The following is a 17,696-nucleotide window of genomic DNA, read 5'->3' on the forward strand; positions in this document are numbered from 1 at the left end:
TCCTACCGCACAACAGGTTTCCTATTGCAACCGGTCTTTTTTTGCTAACGGTATGCACGGTTGAACCCATGTGTGACATAAGTTGGTAATTCCCCTATAGAGTCCCAATCATCATACTGGAGGATCAGGACCCACACAGACTGCAGGTCGAGCGCCCCCTGCTGGTCTCACCAACACCACTTCCGGCAGCCGCCTAGCTTTTTTCCCATGTGGAGTCCCTTTCAGGTACTGACCAGGTGCAGCCCTGCTTAGCTTCAGTGGGCGACCATGTAAGAGTTGCAGAGCTAGCTGCCAGCTAAAAATATTCTTGCTTATTAATTAAACCAAGCATTTATAATTTACTTATCACAAAAATAATTTGATTGAAATATAAGTGGTGTTGGAAATGTAAATCTTAAAATTAAAACAACAAATGTTTGAATTAAATAGTTTTATTTATTTTGTTAACAAGATATTTTTAAGTTGTATATCATATATGATAAATATTAACAAACAATCAAGACGTTTTCCTTTCTTGGAGAATGGGTAGAAATAATATAGATAAAATAGTTTTTTATACCATTATTTGAGCCTTTTTTTAACATCTTAGTTTAATACTAAATTACTTTATTTTTTATATACATATTTATATATGAATCGAAATTATTAAAGTATAATTCAAATATATTGCTTACTTCAAATTTAAATGATTTAAAAATAAATAACACTTCCATATTAACACTGATGGGCAGGATCTGAAAGCAGCAAAAAAATGTTTGTCTACTTATGTAGCACAACGTGAAAGTACTGCATTTTAAAAAGAAAGCAAACCAGCACAAAGGTAATATAGTAAAATCAATTCAGTTTATTGTAGCTGTATCAATTCCAGCCAGTGCACAGAATTCATTAATCACTGCACTAATGTATTTCTCAACAATTTGTATCTTTTTATTATTATTTCATCACAGCACCACTGCAGACTGTTGTTTTAAGAGTGGCAAGAAGAAAAAAAAACAGCACAGCTAGAAAATAAAATGGTTTGTTGCCATCATGTGGACAAGCATGAGGTACTGCACACAATCACTTTTCATCCATCAAGTTGTTTACAAGGAAATTAATTGCTAAGAAACAAAACAAAGTAACTCATATGCACATGATAAATTCACAAACAAATTAAGACACAGTCTATTGTTTTTTTCAGGCAATATTGTCATTTCATAAAATAAAAAGCTATCATTCAAGGCACACTGTTTTAAAGGTAGATTTACACTGATGCTTATGTATGCTTATTCATTTGTCAGCTGATGTCTCATAATTGAAAGAATTTCCTATAAGTGAAAGTTATTACTTAAAAAAGGCCCTAAATTTAACGGGATAGTTCACCCAAACTTTTAATTCTGCCATCATATCCTAACTAGTTCATAATCTGTTGAAAAACCATTAACTTTCATGGTACTTCTTCAGCACCCTTCAAAAATAGAAAGAATACTTGAAGAGTGTTCAACAAAAGAAAGAAACTCAAATGTTTAAACGCACATGAGGAAGAATAAATGATGACATAATTTGAATTTTTGTGTGAACTCACGCTTTAATGACTGTTTAACTGAATGTAAATGATCAGCCCTAAATGTGGATACACACCTGCAACAAAATACATTCTCACATATGTGAAAATCCTTAAAATACTCAAGCCTAAAGGTTGAAAAATAATAAAATCCTTCTATTACAATTCCAGTTTATGAAAGTAAGTTTAAAAGTTTGCTACAGATTATCAGGAATGTCCACGGTTTGGTCACGGTTAGCTGAAAACTCTGAAATAAAACAAATTTGGGGGACAAAAACACACATAAATAAGGCAAAACCTCTGTTTCTTTTTAATACGTCCCACCAAAACACACAAGAACTGAAATGTTTTAAGGAATTAAGAGCTCTTGTCAAAATGACCCACACTCTGCTTCTGCAATCCGCTTTATCCTTCAATTTGCACAACAGAACAATTTTCCTGAATTCACCTATAAGCTCCTAAAAATGCACACACTTCAGCCAGGAATGTAAACCTCCGCAAGACAAAATGAGCCAAAACTCACTGAACGGGTAAGAAAACGGATGTGTATTGAAATTTAATCCAATTATATTCAACCAAAGGGCTGATGTATAATTCAATTACAGCTATTTGTAATTAGAGAGGATCAGAAATGTGTTTTTTTCTCGTCCATCAAATGTTTTTCATCAAGAAGCAGCCGTGTCCCTTCAGGCCATCATTTGGAGCCTTTCATTACTTCAGTCTGAGCCTCACCAAAGCCAACTGTCTAAATGCTGAAGACAGTAGCAGGACTGCTGGAGGATTGACGTCAGCTCCCTGTAGCTTTGCTCTTTCCAGTTCGGAAGGAGTCTTTCATTGTTAAGGGCTTGAAGTTTGGGCGTCCCTTCGCGTAAGACCTGATACAAGCAGGGCCATCGGCTCTGTATCCGCAGTCGAGTCCGCCGGTCCAGAGTAATGCCCCGAACAATCTTTTTAGCCCGCAGCTCTCGTAGCGCTGGAAGGTTCAGTCTTGAAAAAACCAACCCTCGACTAGGCGACACATCTAAAAACTCGAGCGGAAAGCGATTCGAGAGTGTACGAGATGCCTAAATTTCGAAGTGGTACAAGAACATGCAGCGTGAGGGACTTCAGATTAGGGAGAGATTTGGTCAGCGTCTGGAGTGTGTTCGGACTGACTCCTTTGAACACCCAAAAGTACTTGAGTTCTAATATACGAAGGTGTTGAAACTGAGTGATGAGCGCAACTGATGTTTCGGACCAGTCGAAGTGCAAGCGCATTTTGGTGATCCTGGGACAGCTGTGGACGAGTCTGGCCAGGAGGATCTGGAAGTTATTGACCTGGTCCATCTTGGTGATGTTGTCTTGATGGGAACTAGAACTGGTGTGGACGCGAAGGTCAAGAGGCTCCAGGAGCGTAAACGTCCAGTTCAGGTCTAAATGACTGAGATCCCGACAATGCACGTTCTCTAGAAGGTGTGACAGAAGTTCACCCCATTTATTGCACTGGTCACCTAGATCAAAACTGGCCTTGAGAGTAAGCAAACTAGCACCACGGGATATAAGATGATGGGTGTAATGGTGAACCCAAGATTTCCAGCGCTCAAACTCACGGTTGGATACGAGCAGACCCTCTTGGCCCAGATGAACACCCCACGGCGAGAGTAGTCCGCAACTCTCCAGAGCTTTCCAGAGCGCACTAAGCAACTCCAGCTCGAGCACACAAGGGCAGAGTTGCATTTGTCCACCTCGCTGAGGAACGAGGAGGACGTGGAGCTGACATTCCACCGGCAGGGAGTTGAAAGGGAAGTAATCATCGTCTGCTTTAGCCCTTCTCCTCGTATTAATGGGAACAAGGGCTCTCTTCCGCTGAGGCATGTTTGGTCAGTGCTTGGTTAAATCTTCGAGATCATCCTTTTTGTCCTGCTCTCTCACTGAGAGATGTTTGCCTGCAGCTTGTGGGAAACAAAACATCATTTATAATGTGCTCTTGGTTAACTCCAACACTGTTACAGCTGATCCAATTCAAGTGGGGAAACAAATCATTCATTCAGTTTATGCAACCATGACAAGTGTTTTAATGAAATCATTTTGCTCATAAATAAAAGCTTTTGTTAATATGCAACTCAACAAGCACAGTATTAAAACACTGATCATCTAAACGTTTTTTTTAATCAGCAAGATATTGTAAAGATCTGCTCAGAGGTTCTCTTTCCACCTAATATTAGGATGTGGTTTCATGGGGTGCGTATGTGATTTTTATTTTAAAGGGCACCTATGATGAAAATCAACTTTTGTAAGTTGTTTGGACAGAACTTTCTGTATGTATAGTGTCCACTGTCATATTGGAGTGATATAAACCCAACATTTCTTTTAATTTCCATCATGACATTAAAACAGGGCCTCAAATCACAGTGATTTTGAGGCGCACCGCAACATGACGTAGGAGTGAGATTTTACCTGCCCACTGAATTGATTGACAGGTGCCATATTTCTATAATAACAGATAAACACATGTCCACAGAACATTTGTTTTGCAAATAAACTACAATTAAAAAATCTGTTCCAATGGTCGGTGATTTTTATAAGCTTTATATGTTTAAAACATTTTTAAAACAGAGCACGTTTGTAATAAAGACAGTAAAATCACTATCTAATTTCTTAACCGCTATAATCACCACAGCTGCACCGCAGCAACATGCAAAACTTAACGCATGACCCTGCGTTTCCGGTCTGACGCATTCGCGTGCGTATGAATGAAGTCTATGGAAGAAAAGTCAAGTGTGACCCGCAGCTTAATAGCTGTATTTCAGCTTCATCTGTGTCTGTCTCTATCACCGACTGCTGTTTATCTGATGTAACGCCCACGAGAAGCAGCTCATTTGCATTTAAAGCCACAGGCTACAAAAACAGCTACAATATACACACACTAAATTTGGCATATTCTGAAGGCCATAATAAATAATCTGATGGGAATTGAACTGAAACTTTACAGACACATTCTGGAGACACCAAAAGCTGATCTTACATCTTGTAAAGTGGTTAAATAGGTTCCTTTTATATAGCAAAATTTAATATTTAAAAAAGAAACCTGCAAAATGTTCATGTAAAAGGTAAAAGTATGTGAAAATTGAGTAAATGTAAAATGTGAACTATATTGGTGTTAGTATCAGGGCTGCATTTCTCAAAAGCATCATAACCCTAATTTGAATGTTATACCAATGTGGTACGATTAAATTAGGTTATGATGATTTTGAGAAATGCAGGCTATGGACTGCTAAAAACAAATTGCAATTTTTTTGGTTAGGAGGGGATGTCCTGGTCATATTGTGGCTGTTTGAACACTGGATGAAGTGTTCACATTAGAATGCAATCGAGGGGTGACACCACAGGAAGTCATTAAATATTTTCAGACACCCTTTTCACACTGTATTGTCCTATTTATCGGATTAAAAATCCTGTAAAAACAGGACCTTAGCCCTTTGTAAACTCAAAAAAACAAAAACATTTTATTTGATTAGATTCGAATCATAATAACGTTGAATAATGTATACAATTCACATACTGGATCAAACATTCTAATAATGAACACATTGTGTATTGTATGCAAGAACACTGACAGTAAATTCATAAAATGTATGCATTATACTAACACTTAAATCAGTCTGCGACTTCTATATTTGATGTTAAATTAAGAAACTAAATATAGTGAGATAAAGTTAGTTTTATATTTGCACATTCATTCAGTGACAGCTTATTACATTCTGCCTATATTGTTTACTATGGTGATTTGAATATTCGGCTTGAAATCACATGCAAGCATGACTTCAAAACAACATTAGCACAATTTATGTGACTGAACAATTATGTACTTGATAGTCATTTGGCTGCTCATATGATTTCGCTACTTAGAATTTGCAAAGAATACTTTTCTGAAATGTTATCATTAAGGAGAAAGTCTGAATGTACAAATATAAAACCAACTTTACCTCAATACTAAATATAAAGAAACGCTCAAATCTAAATAGGCTAGTAAATAACTTACCTTTAACATAATAGCAGATTCCTGAGATGTCAAGCTGATATCAACCTCAAAGTCAACTTAGCATGTTGCCGTTTTCGGTGCGCTGATGATAAAAATATCGTGTAATTTATTTTTAAACCAAATACTGTATGCACAATTGCTGCACCGACCGCTAGTAACGCATAGTTAGCTTGTCACTGCGGCCCTGATAATGTTTTAGCGACACGTAGAAATATCTTCTGTACGTTTTTTCTGTGCTGTAATTTAACTTAAACTGGCGTGATGTTTTGAGTGATCTCTTAATTAAAAAAGAGCGCTGTATTTAGTGGGAATTAGTCAGCACTTTAGAGCAAACTATGCTGCTAAGTCCCTGTGAGAGGCTGTTGTTGTTCTCGGCGAATGACATCATCAGTGTGCGTGCTCCAGCCTCCGGTGTTTATGGCTGATCCAGGAACAGTTCTGCTGATGTTCCCGTCTATGGCAAGCCACGATTCGTGTTTAAAAAAAACTGATCCGAGAACAGGCTCAACATGCTTTTCAATTTCTGCTGTCATTATTTCCGCATCTAGCGGCAAATGTTTTGGTCAAATTTCTCCATCACTGCTTTTCTGTTCGGCAAGCATCTTACGTTGACTTAGCTTTTAAGTAAGAAATCAAATCAGAAAGATGTTTTGCAGCGAGTATTTAATTGTAATTTAGTGATGGAAAGTCCGACTTTTTCTTTTGATCCATTCGATTCTTGGATTTGTAGTTGTCATGCAAGAAAACGATATAAAACGAACAAAAAGAACAAAATACAAAACATATTGATAGATGCATTAATATTCAACCTACTTGCAAATACTCATTACAACAGAAAAAAAGTCAAAACACGAAAAAAAAAACATGCATTGATAGTGTTATAACAATTCCTTAAATTTAGTATAACTTGCATTAAAAATTACATAAAAATACACAAGTACATTTTTTTGCATTAAAACATTAATTAATTTTCTGATGAAAGTTAATTTCCAATGAATAGCATCTGATTTATTATGAATTTAAAGTGAAAGGTTCATTTAGTAAAAAATTCAATGATCTCTTTACGGAGGTTAGATTAAAGATAATTCTGAGAAATTGAAATAATAAATAAAACCAAATTAGATTGCATTATACATTTTTTGCCAATTTATAATTATTATTATTATTTTAATAAAGATTTACATTTAGCAATGTCGATGTTTTAGATTCAGTAAACATTTTTAAAACAGTTGTTCTGTTACATCATCCCATTGATTCCATGTGACCCCATGTTGAGTTTAGTTTAATATAAACATCCTTCAGAAACTAAATAAAATACTATGTGTTTTTATTCTTGTATGACAGTTTTTATCAAATTATTAAAGAGCTCAGATTGTTTTGTTGCCACTGTCATACATGCAGTTTAGTTTGTTGACGTTTCTGATACCACTTTGGTTGAGTCCAAAATTTCTTAACCCCTATATAGTATCCAAAAAAAAATAATAATAATAATAATTAAAAAAAAAAAAAATAGTAAGTGACAAAAGACACCACCAACCTGATTTCACCAACATGTTCCTGGATTAACATCTATGTTGATCCTGGAACAACATTTAATTTAGCCAATCAGAATTGAGGGATACATTTACCATTTATGTTAATTTTAGGCTTACAGTTAGGTTTAAGCACTTCTATGTGATTGTTATACCACTATTTATTTATTTTTTTTATTTAGGAAATTATTTACAGTTATGGTTGGGTTTAGGGGTAGGGGATTGGAATGGATTACATTTTCAAACAAAAATGATGTTCCAGGATCAACATAAATGTTAATCCAGGATGACATTGTACTTGTCAAAATCATGACATGCACACATGAGATAGGTACTTATTTGAAATAAATAATTAGTACCACAATAGTTCATTTTTAAAAGTTCATTATTATGAATGTGATCTGGACTTTCAACATTTCCCATCTATTTTACAGAGAAGTATGGAATTTGGATGCAGCCTTTGAATGTATTTGTGTGAAGTGATGCAACTGACACTGCAGGCGACATAATAATGACATCAAAAGGAATACTGTAAGATTAATCATACTAAATACAAACATACTTTTAGCAGTTGCAAAGTCAATCCTCACGAGCTGATGTGACTTCAGAATTCAGATGCATTCTGTTCAGTTTGAATTTTGAAAGAAGCTATTAAAACCAGTTGTGTGAAGTGGATCAGGATTAAAACATTTTGTTTACTTATCAGCGATCACCAGCATCATATCTGTTTAGAAAGTCTCAAATCCCAATATATTTGCTTATTTGTAGCAAATATCTGACACTGACAGAAAATATTAATTAAACATTATAGCACCTTATTATTTTCCTTTAATCAGAATCAGAATCAGCTTTATTGCCAGGTATGTTCACACATACGAGGAATTTGTTTTCGTGACAGAGCTTCTACAGTGCAACAGGATAACAGAGACAGGAAAAAAACAGATAATAAATATATTAAAAAATAGAAGTAAGTAGTGAGTGCAAATATACAGATTGACAAGTGTATGTACGTGTTTATTACTATATACAACGTTATATGTGCAGCTGTTATGTGCAAATTGGCATGTAAGTGTGTGGTTAAATAAGTGTATATGTGTATAAAAGTGTATGGCAAGTAGTGATGTTAGTAGTGGCAAGTAGTGATGTTTAACTTGATAGTGTTTTATTATAAGTGAGGCCTGTTTACTTGACAAGAGAACGCACAAGGAGTTGCTTTCCTTTTGTTTCATTTAAAACTTACATTAAATTATTTATCATATTTTTGAAGGAACTGGATCAAAACCTATAACTTAACATCCCTCACAAGTTATGATAAAGGGATATTTCACAACAAAATTAAAATAGATTTATGTTCATTTACTCACCCTCAATATGACTGTTTCTTCTTATTTCTTCAGATATCTCTTGTTTCTTATTACTTTTTGATTGTGATATAAATGTCATCAAGAGCTACCAACAGTTACAGATTCAGAAAAACTAATTAAGAGAGAATAACTGCTCCTGATGAAACTTTTAGGTTTTATAAAGTGAAAAGCTCAGTCAAGAAAAAGTTATTTGCAACAGTATTTACAACACCCTTGAGTCTGGATCTTGCTTCTTGTCACATAATGATGGATGATCTCAAACTCATAGGTTTGCTGCAGCCATAAAAAACTCAAAAGTCGCCAGCTCACATGTTTGTCTCCACACATAGATCCGTCTGCATCAGGAAGCTCATGCTCCTGACAGTCGTAAATACCCTCAGGATTGTTTTCCAAGACTGTGGATGAAAGGTAATAATGTTGTAATAAATGTTTTGTTTCTTGCACAGAAATATTGTTCCACTTCACAAGACTTCAGTGTATTGCATGAGTCACTTTCTTCACGCAAGTCCGTTCTCAGTGTTCTTAATTGAGAAACAGTCCTTGATTAATAAAGGGACTGAGCTGAAAAGAAAATGAATGAATGAACAATTTAAAAAAAGTTTTTGTTGTCTTACAATTTTGTGATTTTATTTCTATTAAAATCTTTTTGTTTTCAGGAGCGTTATAATGTTTTGTACATCAAACCAAGCCGTGTCCATCGCAGAAAATATGATTCAAAAGGAAACGAAATTGAACCTAATTTCAGTGATACCAAGAAGGTCAACACAGGTTTTCTGATGTCCTCCTACAGTAAGTAACCATATTGCATTATTCAGATCTGAGTTTAATTTAGCAAGTTTTATTAATGTTCTAACATCTTTCAGTTGTACAATGCAGTAATAAAACTCTGAGTAACACTTTCAAGTAAATATAATTAGCTGATTCATGAAAAAAAAACTAGATTTTTCTGTTGCAGAAGTGGAAGCTAAAGGTGAAACAGATTGTCTAGATGAGCGCCAGCTTCGTGATATTGTGAATAAGGAGCAGCTGGTTAAAGTGACTGTAAACCATTGTCCTAGTGAGGCCTTTGCGTTCTGGATCTCAGAGGTGGAAATGGACAAAACAGAGCTCGAGCCAGGCCAAGAAGTCCGCCTTAAAACGAAAGGAGATGGGCCATTTATATGTGAGTAAATACAATACGAGATCTCCCATTTTGGTGTCCACATAAAACTCAATTCCCGAAAGTAATTTAATATAATGTGCATTAATTAATTCATTTTCTTTTCGGCTTAGTCCCTTTATTAATCTGGGGTCATCACAACGGAATGAACCACCAACTTATCCAGCATATGTTTTATGCAGTGGATGTCCTTCCAGCCGCAGCACATCCCTGGGAAACATCCATACACACTCATTTCCACACATACATACACTACGGACAAGTTAGCTTACCCAATTCACCTATACCATATGTTTTAGACTTGTGGGGAAAACCAGAACACCACGTGAACACCACGCGAACACGGGGAGAACATGCAAACTTCACACAGAAATGCCAGCTGACCCAGCTGGGGCTCGAACCTCTAACCTGCTTGCTGTGAGGCGAACGTGCTACCCACTGCTCCACCGTGCTTCCATAATGTACTTATAAAGCATATTAATGCATGAAGGAGTTTAAAATACAATGTCAAAATATTGGTGAAATAATGTTCCATCATCATTCAGAATTAGAAAGATATTTATGAAATATTAAACAATATACTTATGATGAACAGGGGTCTGTTCTATTTACGTGGATTGCTCAATTAGCTGGATTTGGTAATTGACAATTTGACACGATCCAGGATAATTTCGTTCTTCAAAACTCATCCGAGAGTTGTTGTTATAGCTTCAGGTCTGATAGCTCAAGGGGTTCAAAGAGAACATTTATTAAATGGACTTTTTAGATACGAACGTGCACTATTTTAAGGTACAGCTTTAGTACAATTTGTGTATAATAATTGACAAGCAAGGGTGACAGGGTGGCGCAGTAGGAAGTGCTGTCGCCTCACAGCAAGAAGGTCACTGGTTCGAGCCTCAGCTGGGTCAGTTGGCGTTTCTGTGTGGAGTTTGCATGTTCTCATGTTCGCGTGGGTTTCCTCCGGGTGTTCCAGTTTCCACCACCGTCCAAAGACATGCAGTATAGATGAATTGGGTAGGCTAAATTGTCCGTAGTGTATGAGTGTGAATGAGTGTGTATGGATGTTTCCCAGAGATGGGTTGCAGCTGGAGGGGCACCCGCGACCCAGATTGGCGACCCCAGAAGGGACTAAGCTGGAAAGAAAATGAATGAATGAATGAATGAATGAATTGACAAGCACAATATTGTCTAATATGACAGTGATTTGATGCTTCGCAAACTTTGCAGACACCTTTACACAGTTAACAAAATGCTTTTTTAATGCAAAATTATTTTAAACAGCCAGTTATTCCTTATGCCGATTAAGAAACTTGAATAGACCTAGGCTACTATACAAAGAACATCTGCTCTAAATGTAAAACTAAATACTCTTAAAACATGAAAGTGTAAAGCCTGCCACCAACAACAAATAGGGAAGTTATCACATATCATATTTAACAAACTGTTAACTACAAATTTTGTCATTTTGCTCACATTAATGATTGAATATTAATCAGATGATGTCATTATGCTGCTGTGCCGTCAGCCAATTGTTGCATTGCCGATCATGATTTCGTGGATTTAGATCTGTCCTTCTCAACACACACATGGATCTCAGATCAGTTTATCCAGACATTTTAATCTGATTCGCGAACTTGTTTGACGAACCAAATCAGCCAGCGATCAGTTATCGATCCAGGATCTGTCAAATCGTCATTTAAGCGAGGAATGAAGAACAAACCCTGGTACTTAAAAAAAAAAAGAATTAAAAAAGAATAATAAAAAAAAAATTATATATATATATAATATATATATATATATATATATATATATATATATATATATATATATATATATATTATGTATGTATGTATATGTGATAATTCTGAATCTTACTATGTTTTAAATCATTAAAAAAAAAGAGTAAAACTCAGTTTGAAAGATAGAAGCATAAAGACTTTAAAATGTCCATAAAGGGACAGTTCACCCAAAACCTAAATCCTGTCATTATTTACTCATCATTCACAAGCCTGTTTGAGGGTTTTCTGCTGTTAAACGCACAAACTGCAGAAAACCAGTAACCATTCACTTCTATAAAATTTGTTTTTCATACTATGGAACTCAATGGTTAAAGGTTTTCAACATTCTTCAAATATCTTCTTTTTGTCTTTAATGGGAAAAAGGAAAGTCATAAAGGTTTGGAAACACTTAAAGTGAAGTAAATTTTTGGTCAATTAACATTTTTGAATGAACTATCACTTTAAATAGAGTCTTTTAATTTGACATGCTATGATTTTTGGTAAAAAACAACATTTTCATCGAATAACTTTTCAGTGCAAGTCAGGGGTGCCCAAACTCGGTCCTGGAGAACCGGTGTCCTGCATAGTTTAGCTCCAACTTCCTTCAAGATACCTGCATGGAGCTTTGTAGTATACCTAGAAAGAGCCTGATTAACAGGTTCAGTTGTGTTTAATTGAGGTTGGATCTAAGATATGCAGGACGCCGGCCCTCCAGGACAGAGTTTACACACCCCTGGTTTAAGTGAACAAAACATGAAACAGGACACATAATAATGAATGAAAGATCAATTAAAACTGTTACACTTTCTTTGATTTGATACTTGAAAAACTCATTTTCTCTCTGTTTTCATCTAGTTTCCTTCGCCAAACTGGACAGCGGCACAGTAACAAAATGCAACTTTGCAGGAGATGAAAACGCCGGGGCATCGTGGACAGAGAAAATAATGGCAAACAAATCCAACCAGGAAAATACAGGGAAAAGTGCCACTCAGGGTGAGGGAGTGGACGATGATGAATGGGTACGTTTTTCTGTTCAACTGAATATGTTTTGATCTGACCACATAAAGAATTTATTCGGCACATGGGTTGATCATGAACAGATGTGTAATCTTTCTACCACTTCAATGAAGGATTTGTTGGAGCTTCATGCAAACTCTGAAATCTGTTTTATGTTGTGTTATCTCCTGTTTTCAGGATGACTGAACAACACCCTTGAGCTTCCAGGACTACTACATCACTGTGCCTTATCTGTGTATTTACACCACACCGTCAGTATTTCTATATTAGCATTTGGAAATATTACAAATAAACAGCAAAGGGCCATTTTATAATAGCAACTTGTATGCATTAGTGTTTTATATATGTACAGCGGGTAAAATAAGTATTGAACACGTCATAATTTCTTGTCAAATATATTTCTGAAGGAAATTGACCCAGATTTTGGTAAAAGCCTAAACAGACAAATAAACCAAAACAAAAAAGCCTGAAAAAATTGTTTAATGACAATGGAATAAGACAAGGAGAAGGTCCTGAAGTACTGTACTTAAACATTTTTGGTATTGACACCTTCAAGATGCCTCTTGTACACTGAAAACCCTAATAAGTTGACTGAACTAAATTAATGGAGTAAACTCATTGCCTCAATTTAACTAAGTAACAGAGTCTCCCAAAACTTGCATAATTAAGTTTATTTAACTTGCTGGTTTTGTAGATTATACTTAAATTTTTCAGTTCACCAAACGTAAGTACTTAGTGCAGTGAACAATTAAGATTAGAGTGACCTCTATATGGAGTCTATTTATAACAGTGTCTTCTTTCCTGTTTCCATATACCGTTCTTTTCCCACTTTTGATTGGATGTTATAGAAATGTCTTCCCTTTGAGTCTGTATTCCAGTTGTCTTTCCAAAGATTGATAACTGCATTATTAATAATATTTTTTTTTCAGTTTTCAAAGTGGGACTTCTAGGCAGAGCTTCTTGTATGGCCAATCAAAGAAAAGAGTATAAAAAATTGTGAAAAACACTTACATTTTTAAAAAATAAGTATTAATAATGATGTAGAGGTCAAAACACTTGAAATCTTGAGTTTATGGTTTTAACGGTAAGTAAGTTATCCTAACAAATATAAACAAGTTATGGTGCCAAAATGCAATAATTTAAGTAATTTTTCAAGAGTTCCCACGTAGATATGCTTGGCGTTTAAAGCAGGTTTGGCATGCTGTCCCGGGAGAGAACCCTGAGCTTGGGAAATATTTGAGCCCAGGGCTCCCGCCGGGTCAATAAGCATATCAGGAGATCCGAGATCAGGTAGGTCTCGAGAGCTCCCCCTTTAGAAAAGGGAGGAAAAGGAGGAGATGGGGTGGAAGGGGGGATTCTTCCAAACAAAGATAGAGCAGTAGGAAGAAAATGATCCATTTATAGCAAACTAGAATCACTCTGATTGGATTATTACTGATTACAGATGAGCAGCCAGTCGTGCTCAATCATATCACATGCTCCTCTCCAAATTAGTTTATGAAACTTCACTTAGCTAAAACAACTTGAGTGTTTAAGTAAAGACAACATTAGGGTTTACATTGTATAGAGTCACATGCATTTCCTCTCTATACTTCAACAAAGTCTTCAAATCTTGAAGATTCTGTGGGTCTCATCTATCAAATCTGATCTTTAGTTCTTATTTTGTATTAGATTTAAGTCAGGTGATTGGCTAGGCCATTCTAGCAACTTAATTTTTTTTCTTTTCGAAAAAGCAGTTTCCTTGCCTGTCTTTTGGACTGTTGTCTTGCTGGGACAGAAGCTGTTGTCTGGGCTTTCCATGACTTTACAAAAAAGATACACTGAAGAATGTTGGCAACCTGTAAGCGTTGACTTACATAGTAGGAAAAACAATACTATGGAATGATTACAAGTTTCCAGCATTCATCAAGTATCTTCTTTTGTGTTAAAAAAACCCAAACTGTTTTTAATAAGACAAATGTGAGTAAATGATGACAGAATTAACATTTCTTGAATTATCCCTTTAAATGGGCTTATATGTTAATGTCAACTTCTGAAACCATTGTTTTGTGTGACTCCAGTAGTTGATAAGTGAACTGCAGCCAGCAATTTGTCCACTCATCACTTACAAGAGCTTGAATGTGATGTAATACCCAAATACAGTCCTGTTTGGAAGTAATCATCACCTTTTCAGAGATATGCTGATAAAGTGTCTCCACACTGCCGAGAGCAAATTTAGATCAGTGTATTAATATGTGATGCAAGCTTCCTCCTTTGTAACAAATTGACAGTGATTACATGAAGAGTTGGGAGAGAATCTGATCTGTATTGATATGGATATGTTTTGCACAAGTGCTGCAACTCACCAGCATCTTGTCAACAGATTGTTATGATATTTTGATTATGAAGTGTATCTGAGACTATACAGATTGAGCTTTGCGAGAATAATTCCCCTTCTTTGCATAAAATATTTACTGGTCCTCAGGACGGCATGTGCTGTTTTGATTTTCAAAACATTTGATTTTCCTGGCAAAAAAAATTCTGAATCATTAGCAAAAATAAAATCAGGTTTTCACAGACAGCCTGGCAAAAATCTGAAAGGTCTCATTTCAGTTTTGTAACAAGGTGTTAACAGAAAAAAGGCATTAATAGTGTTTTGCAAACAGTCCATAATTTAAGATTATGAAGTGCCGTTATTGAAAACAACCTCATATTTGTTGCTATAGTACACCATTAGGGTTAGTAATCAAGTAGTGGCTTAAAGTACAATTTATACACTATTCATATATTCATTTTCCTTCGGCTTAGTCCCTTTATCCATCAATGCCAACTGACTCAGCCGGGACTCGAACCAGCGACCTTCTTGCTGTGATGCGACCGTGAGCCACCATGTTGCCCAGGGGCGTCGCTAGACCCAATTCACTGGGGCACGTGCCCCAGTGAAAATCTCCAGTGCCCCAGTAAATGCATTGAGATATGATTTACTTCATATGCAAGTGTATTTATTAAGAGTGGTCATTCCGAAACAAAGACGTTATTCTCTATGTGCAACTGAACCAACGCTGGTGAAAGCAATGTAATCAAAAAGCAAACTGACGCATCTCCGCGTGTGCGCAGAGAACACGCGCGCCTCTCGCACGCGCTGCTCGCGCACGCGCTGCTCTTCTTCTGAGAGTCCCGATAGTAAACATGCGCGCCAAAAAGCAGGCTGCTTGTTCCGCGCCGCTCATGCGTTGGAAACCAGCGTAACAGCCTTTTTTTGTTTTGCAAGTGGACAAAGCTAAAGTTTAAACAATATGATGTTGATCTTACTAAGCATGCCTCCTGATAGATTTTTTTGTATGAAGCAAAAAGGAGGGATGAGGAGTCAGGGAGGTAAAGACTTAACAAACCTAATTATCTGCCATGTGTCAAGTCTACAACAGATAATCCTATGACATCTTTTTTTTATTTTATTGAATTGTCTATAGAATTTAATTCAAATGAAATTAATATTTATGCAAAAGTAATTTCTTAAATGATCTTAGCATCACTCCAGTTGTTTTCCAATTACATTTAAGATTATTTTGAAGAATAATTGTATAATAATAAGAATACTTTTATTTAATATGATATATTATATTATAAATAAAAGTATTCTTATTATTATACAATTATTCTTCAAAATAATAGTGAATAATAGTGTATATATATGTATATATATATTATATATATATATATTATATATATATATATATAATATATATAATTTTTTTTTGGGGGGGGGGGGGTTTGGGGTGGTATGGGCGAAGGGGGTACGTGCCCCGGTAGAGCTTTATGTCTAGCAACGCCCCTGATGTTGCCCCTTCTACATTATTTAAAAATATTAAAATCAATTATTTTAAATGTTTTAAGGAAATGTAGGCGTCACAATATTATATTATACAGTATAACCATTCATATATTTTTCTTGTTTTTGCTAACCTGTGCTTTTATGTGAAGTTATTAAAACCCCTGGCTAATTCTGATCGCCACTTCTTGTTCAAAGGTAAATAAAACAGGGTATCAGCGGGGTCTTAAAATGTCTTAAATCTCAAAAGCTTAACTCTAGACCTTAAAAAGTCTTAAATCTACTGAGATATTGTGTTGTAGGTCTTAAATCTTTTTGAACAGGTCTTAATTTTCCCTTGTTCATGTATAGTTACCCAAACACCCATACAATCACCAACAGTCCATCGCAATGAAACTTATTTTAAAACAGCATTAAATAACTTTCCTTACAGTACCATTTGTTTAAATGCTCTCCATTTATTTACTGCTGAGGATACTGACCTGACTTATGTTTTTATTATTACATTACTATTATTGTAGTAGTAAATTATAATCATATTTTTTAATTTGGTCAAGTGAAAAAACCTTTCCAACTGGGATATTCGAAAAAAATAATCCTTAGCATGTTAGCCCTGTATAAGTCTAAAATTTCATTCATAATGGTCTTAAAAATGTCTTAAAAAGTCTTAAATTTAAGTTGGTGAACCTGCAGAACCCTGGATAAGTTAAGAGATGCTTTTTCACAATATACATCATCTTGTTACCTTTTGGAGAAGCCTGTGTCATTTCCGGGTAAATATAATAAGAAAAAATAACTTGCTGGTTGAATAAATGTAACTAAGTTAGAATTTGCCAGGGGTGTGAATAATTTGGGCTTGACTGTATTTACAGTATACTGTATAATTGAAGCTATTGAAAGAAAAATTCTTAAAGGGGGCTAATAATATTGACCTTTATTTTTAATTTTAAATCCATTAAATAAAAACGGCTTCCATTTCAACCAAACCTAGAGAAATGAGACTTTCTCCAAAAGGAAAAAGATAAGAGGAAACAAACACTGTTCTGCTTGTGTAGAGCCCCCTAATCAAAGATATAGTATATATGCATCAAAAGAAACAGTTGTCAGAAAAAATGGTCACTTTATTTAAATAATTACATGTTTAATGTAATAACAATATTCAGTCTTATGAAAACTCCTCATCACAAAACTTTGCTATTCACTTTTCATATTAATCACAGTGATCAGAATTTTAATTATATTAAGTTTTATAAAAAGTTCATATTTCAAAAGAACATGCGTTTCATAAATGTTAATATGTTATCTGATTAAACTATATACAACATAAACATAAAAATACATGCATAGTGCTTGTGTTTTTTTGTGTGCTCATGTGATTTCCATCACTGTAACAATACTGAACCAGGAATAATCAATATTAGAAAACTACATAAGACAGAAAAATCTAATTTATCCTTAAGGTTGACATATTTTT

The 17,696-nt window shown here is 35.2% G+C and overlaps 1 protein-coding gene and 1 pseudogene across 1 annotated transcript; one reads left to right on the top strand and one right to left on the bottom strand.

The window, feature by feature from the left end:
• Positions 1-900: 900 nt before the first annotated feature.
• Positions 901-3,397, bottom strand: LOC130245645 (uncharacterized; annotated as a pseudogene).
• Positions 3,398-5,942: 2,545 nt separating this feature from the next.
• LOC130245377 (arpin-like) lies at positions 5,943-13,319 on the top strand. The gene is made up of 5 exons (XM_056478041.1): positions 5,943-6,023; positions 9,117-9,249; positions 9,416-9,622; positions 12,253-12,416; positions 12,592-13,319. The coding sequence occupies exons 1-5, from the start codon at positions 5,943-5,945 to the stop codon at positions 12,598-12,600; spliced, it is 594 nt and encodes a 197-aa protein (XP_056334016.1). The 3' UTR covers positions 12,601-13,319.
• Positions 13,320-17,696: the final 4,377 nt, after the last annotated feature.

Source organism: Danio aesculapii, chromosome 18 (assembly GCF_903798145.1).
Source record: "Danio aesculapii chromosome 18, fDanAes4.1, whole genome shotgun sequence".
Classification (NCBI taxonomy): Eukaryota; Metazoa; Chordata; class Actinopteri; order Cypriniformes; family Danionidae; genus Danio; species Danio aesculapii.

What these genes read in the sequence shown, in the direction of transcription:
- LOC130245377 (XM_056478041.1), top strand. Translation starts at nt 5,943, where the DNA reads ATGACATCATCAGTGTGCGTGCTCCAGCCTCCGGTGTTTATGGCTGAT. An exon ending in TGCTGATGTTCCCGTCTATG is followed by an intron (nt 6,024 to 9,116) that starts GCAAGCCACGAT and finishes TTTTGTTTTCAG; the next exon opens with GAGCGTTATAATGTTTTGTA. An exon ending in TTTTCTGATGTCCTCCTACA is followed by an intron (nt 9,250 to 9,415) that starts GTAAGTAACCAT and finishes TTTCTGTTGCAG; the next exon opens with AAGTGGAAGCTAAAGGTGAA.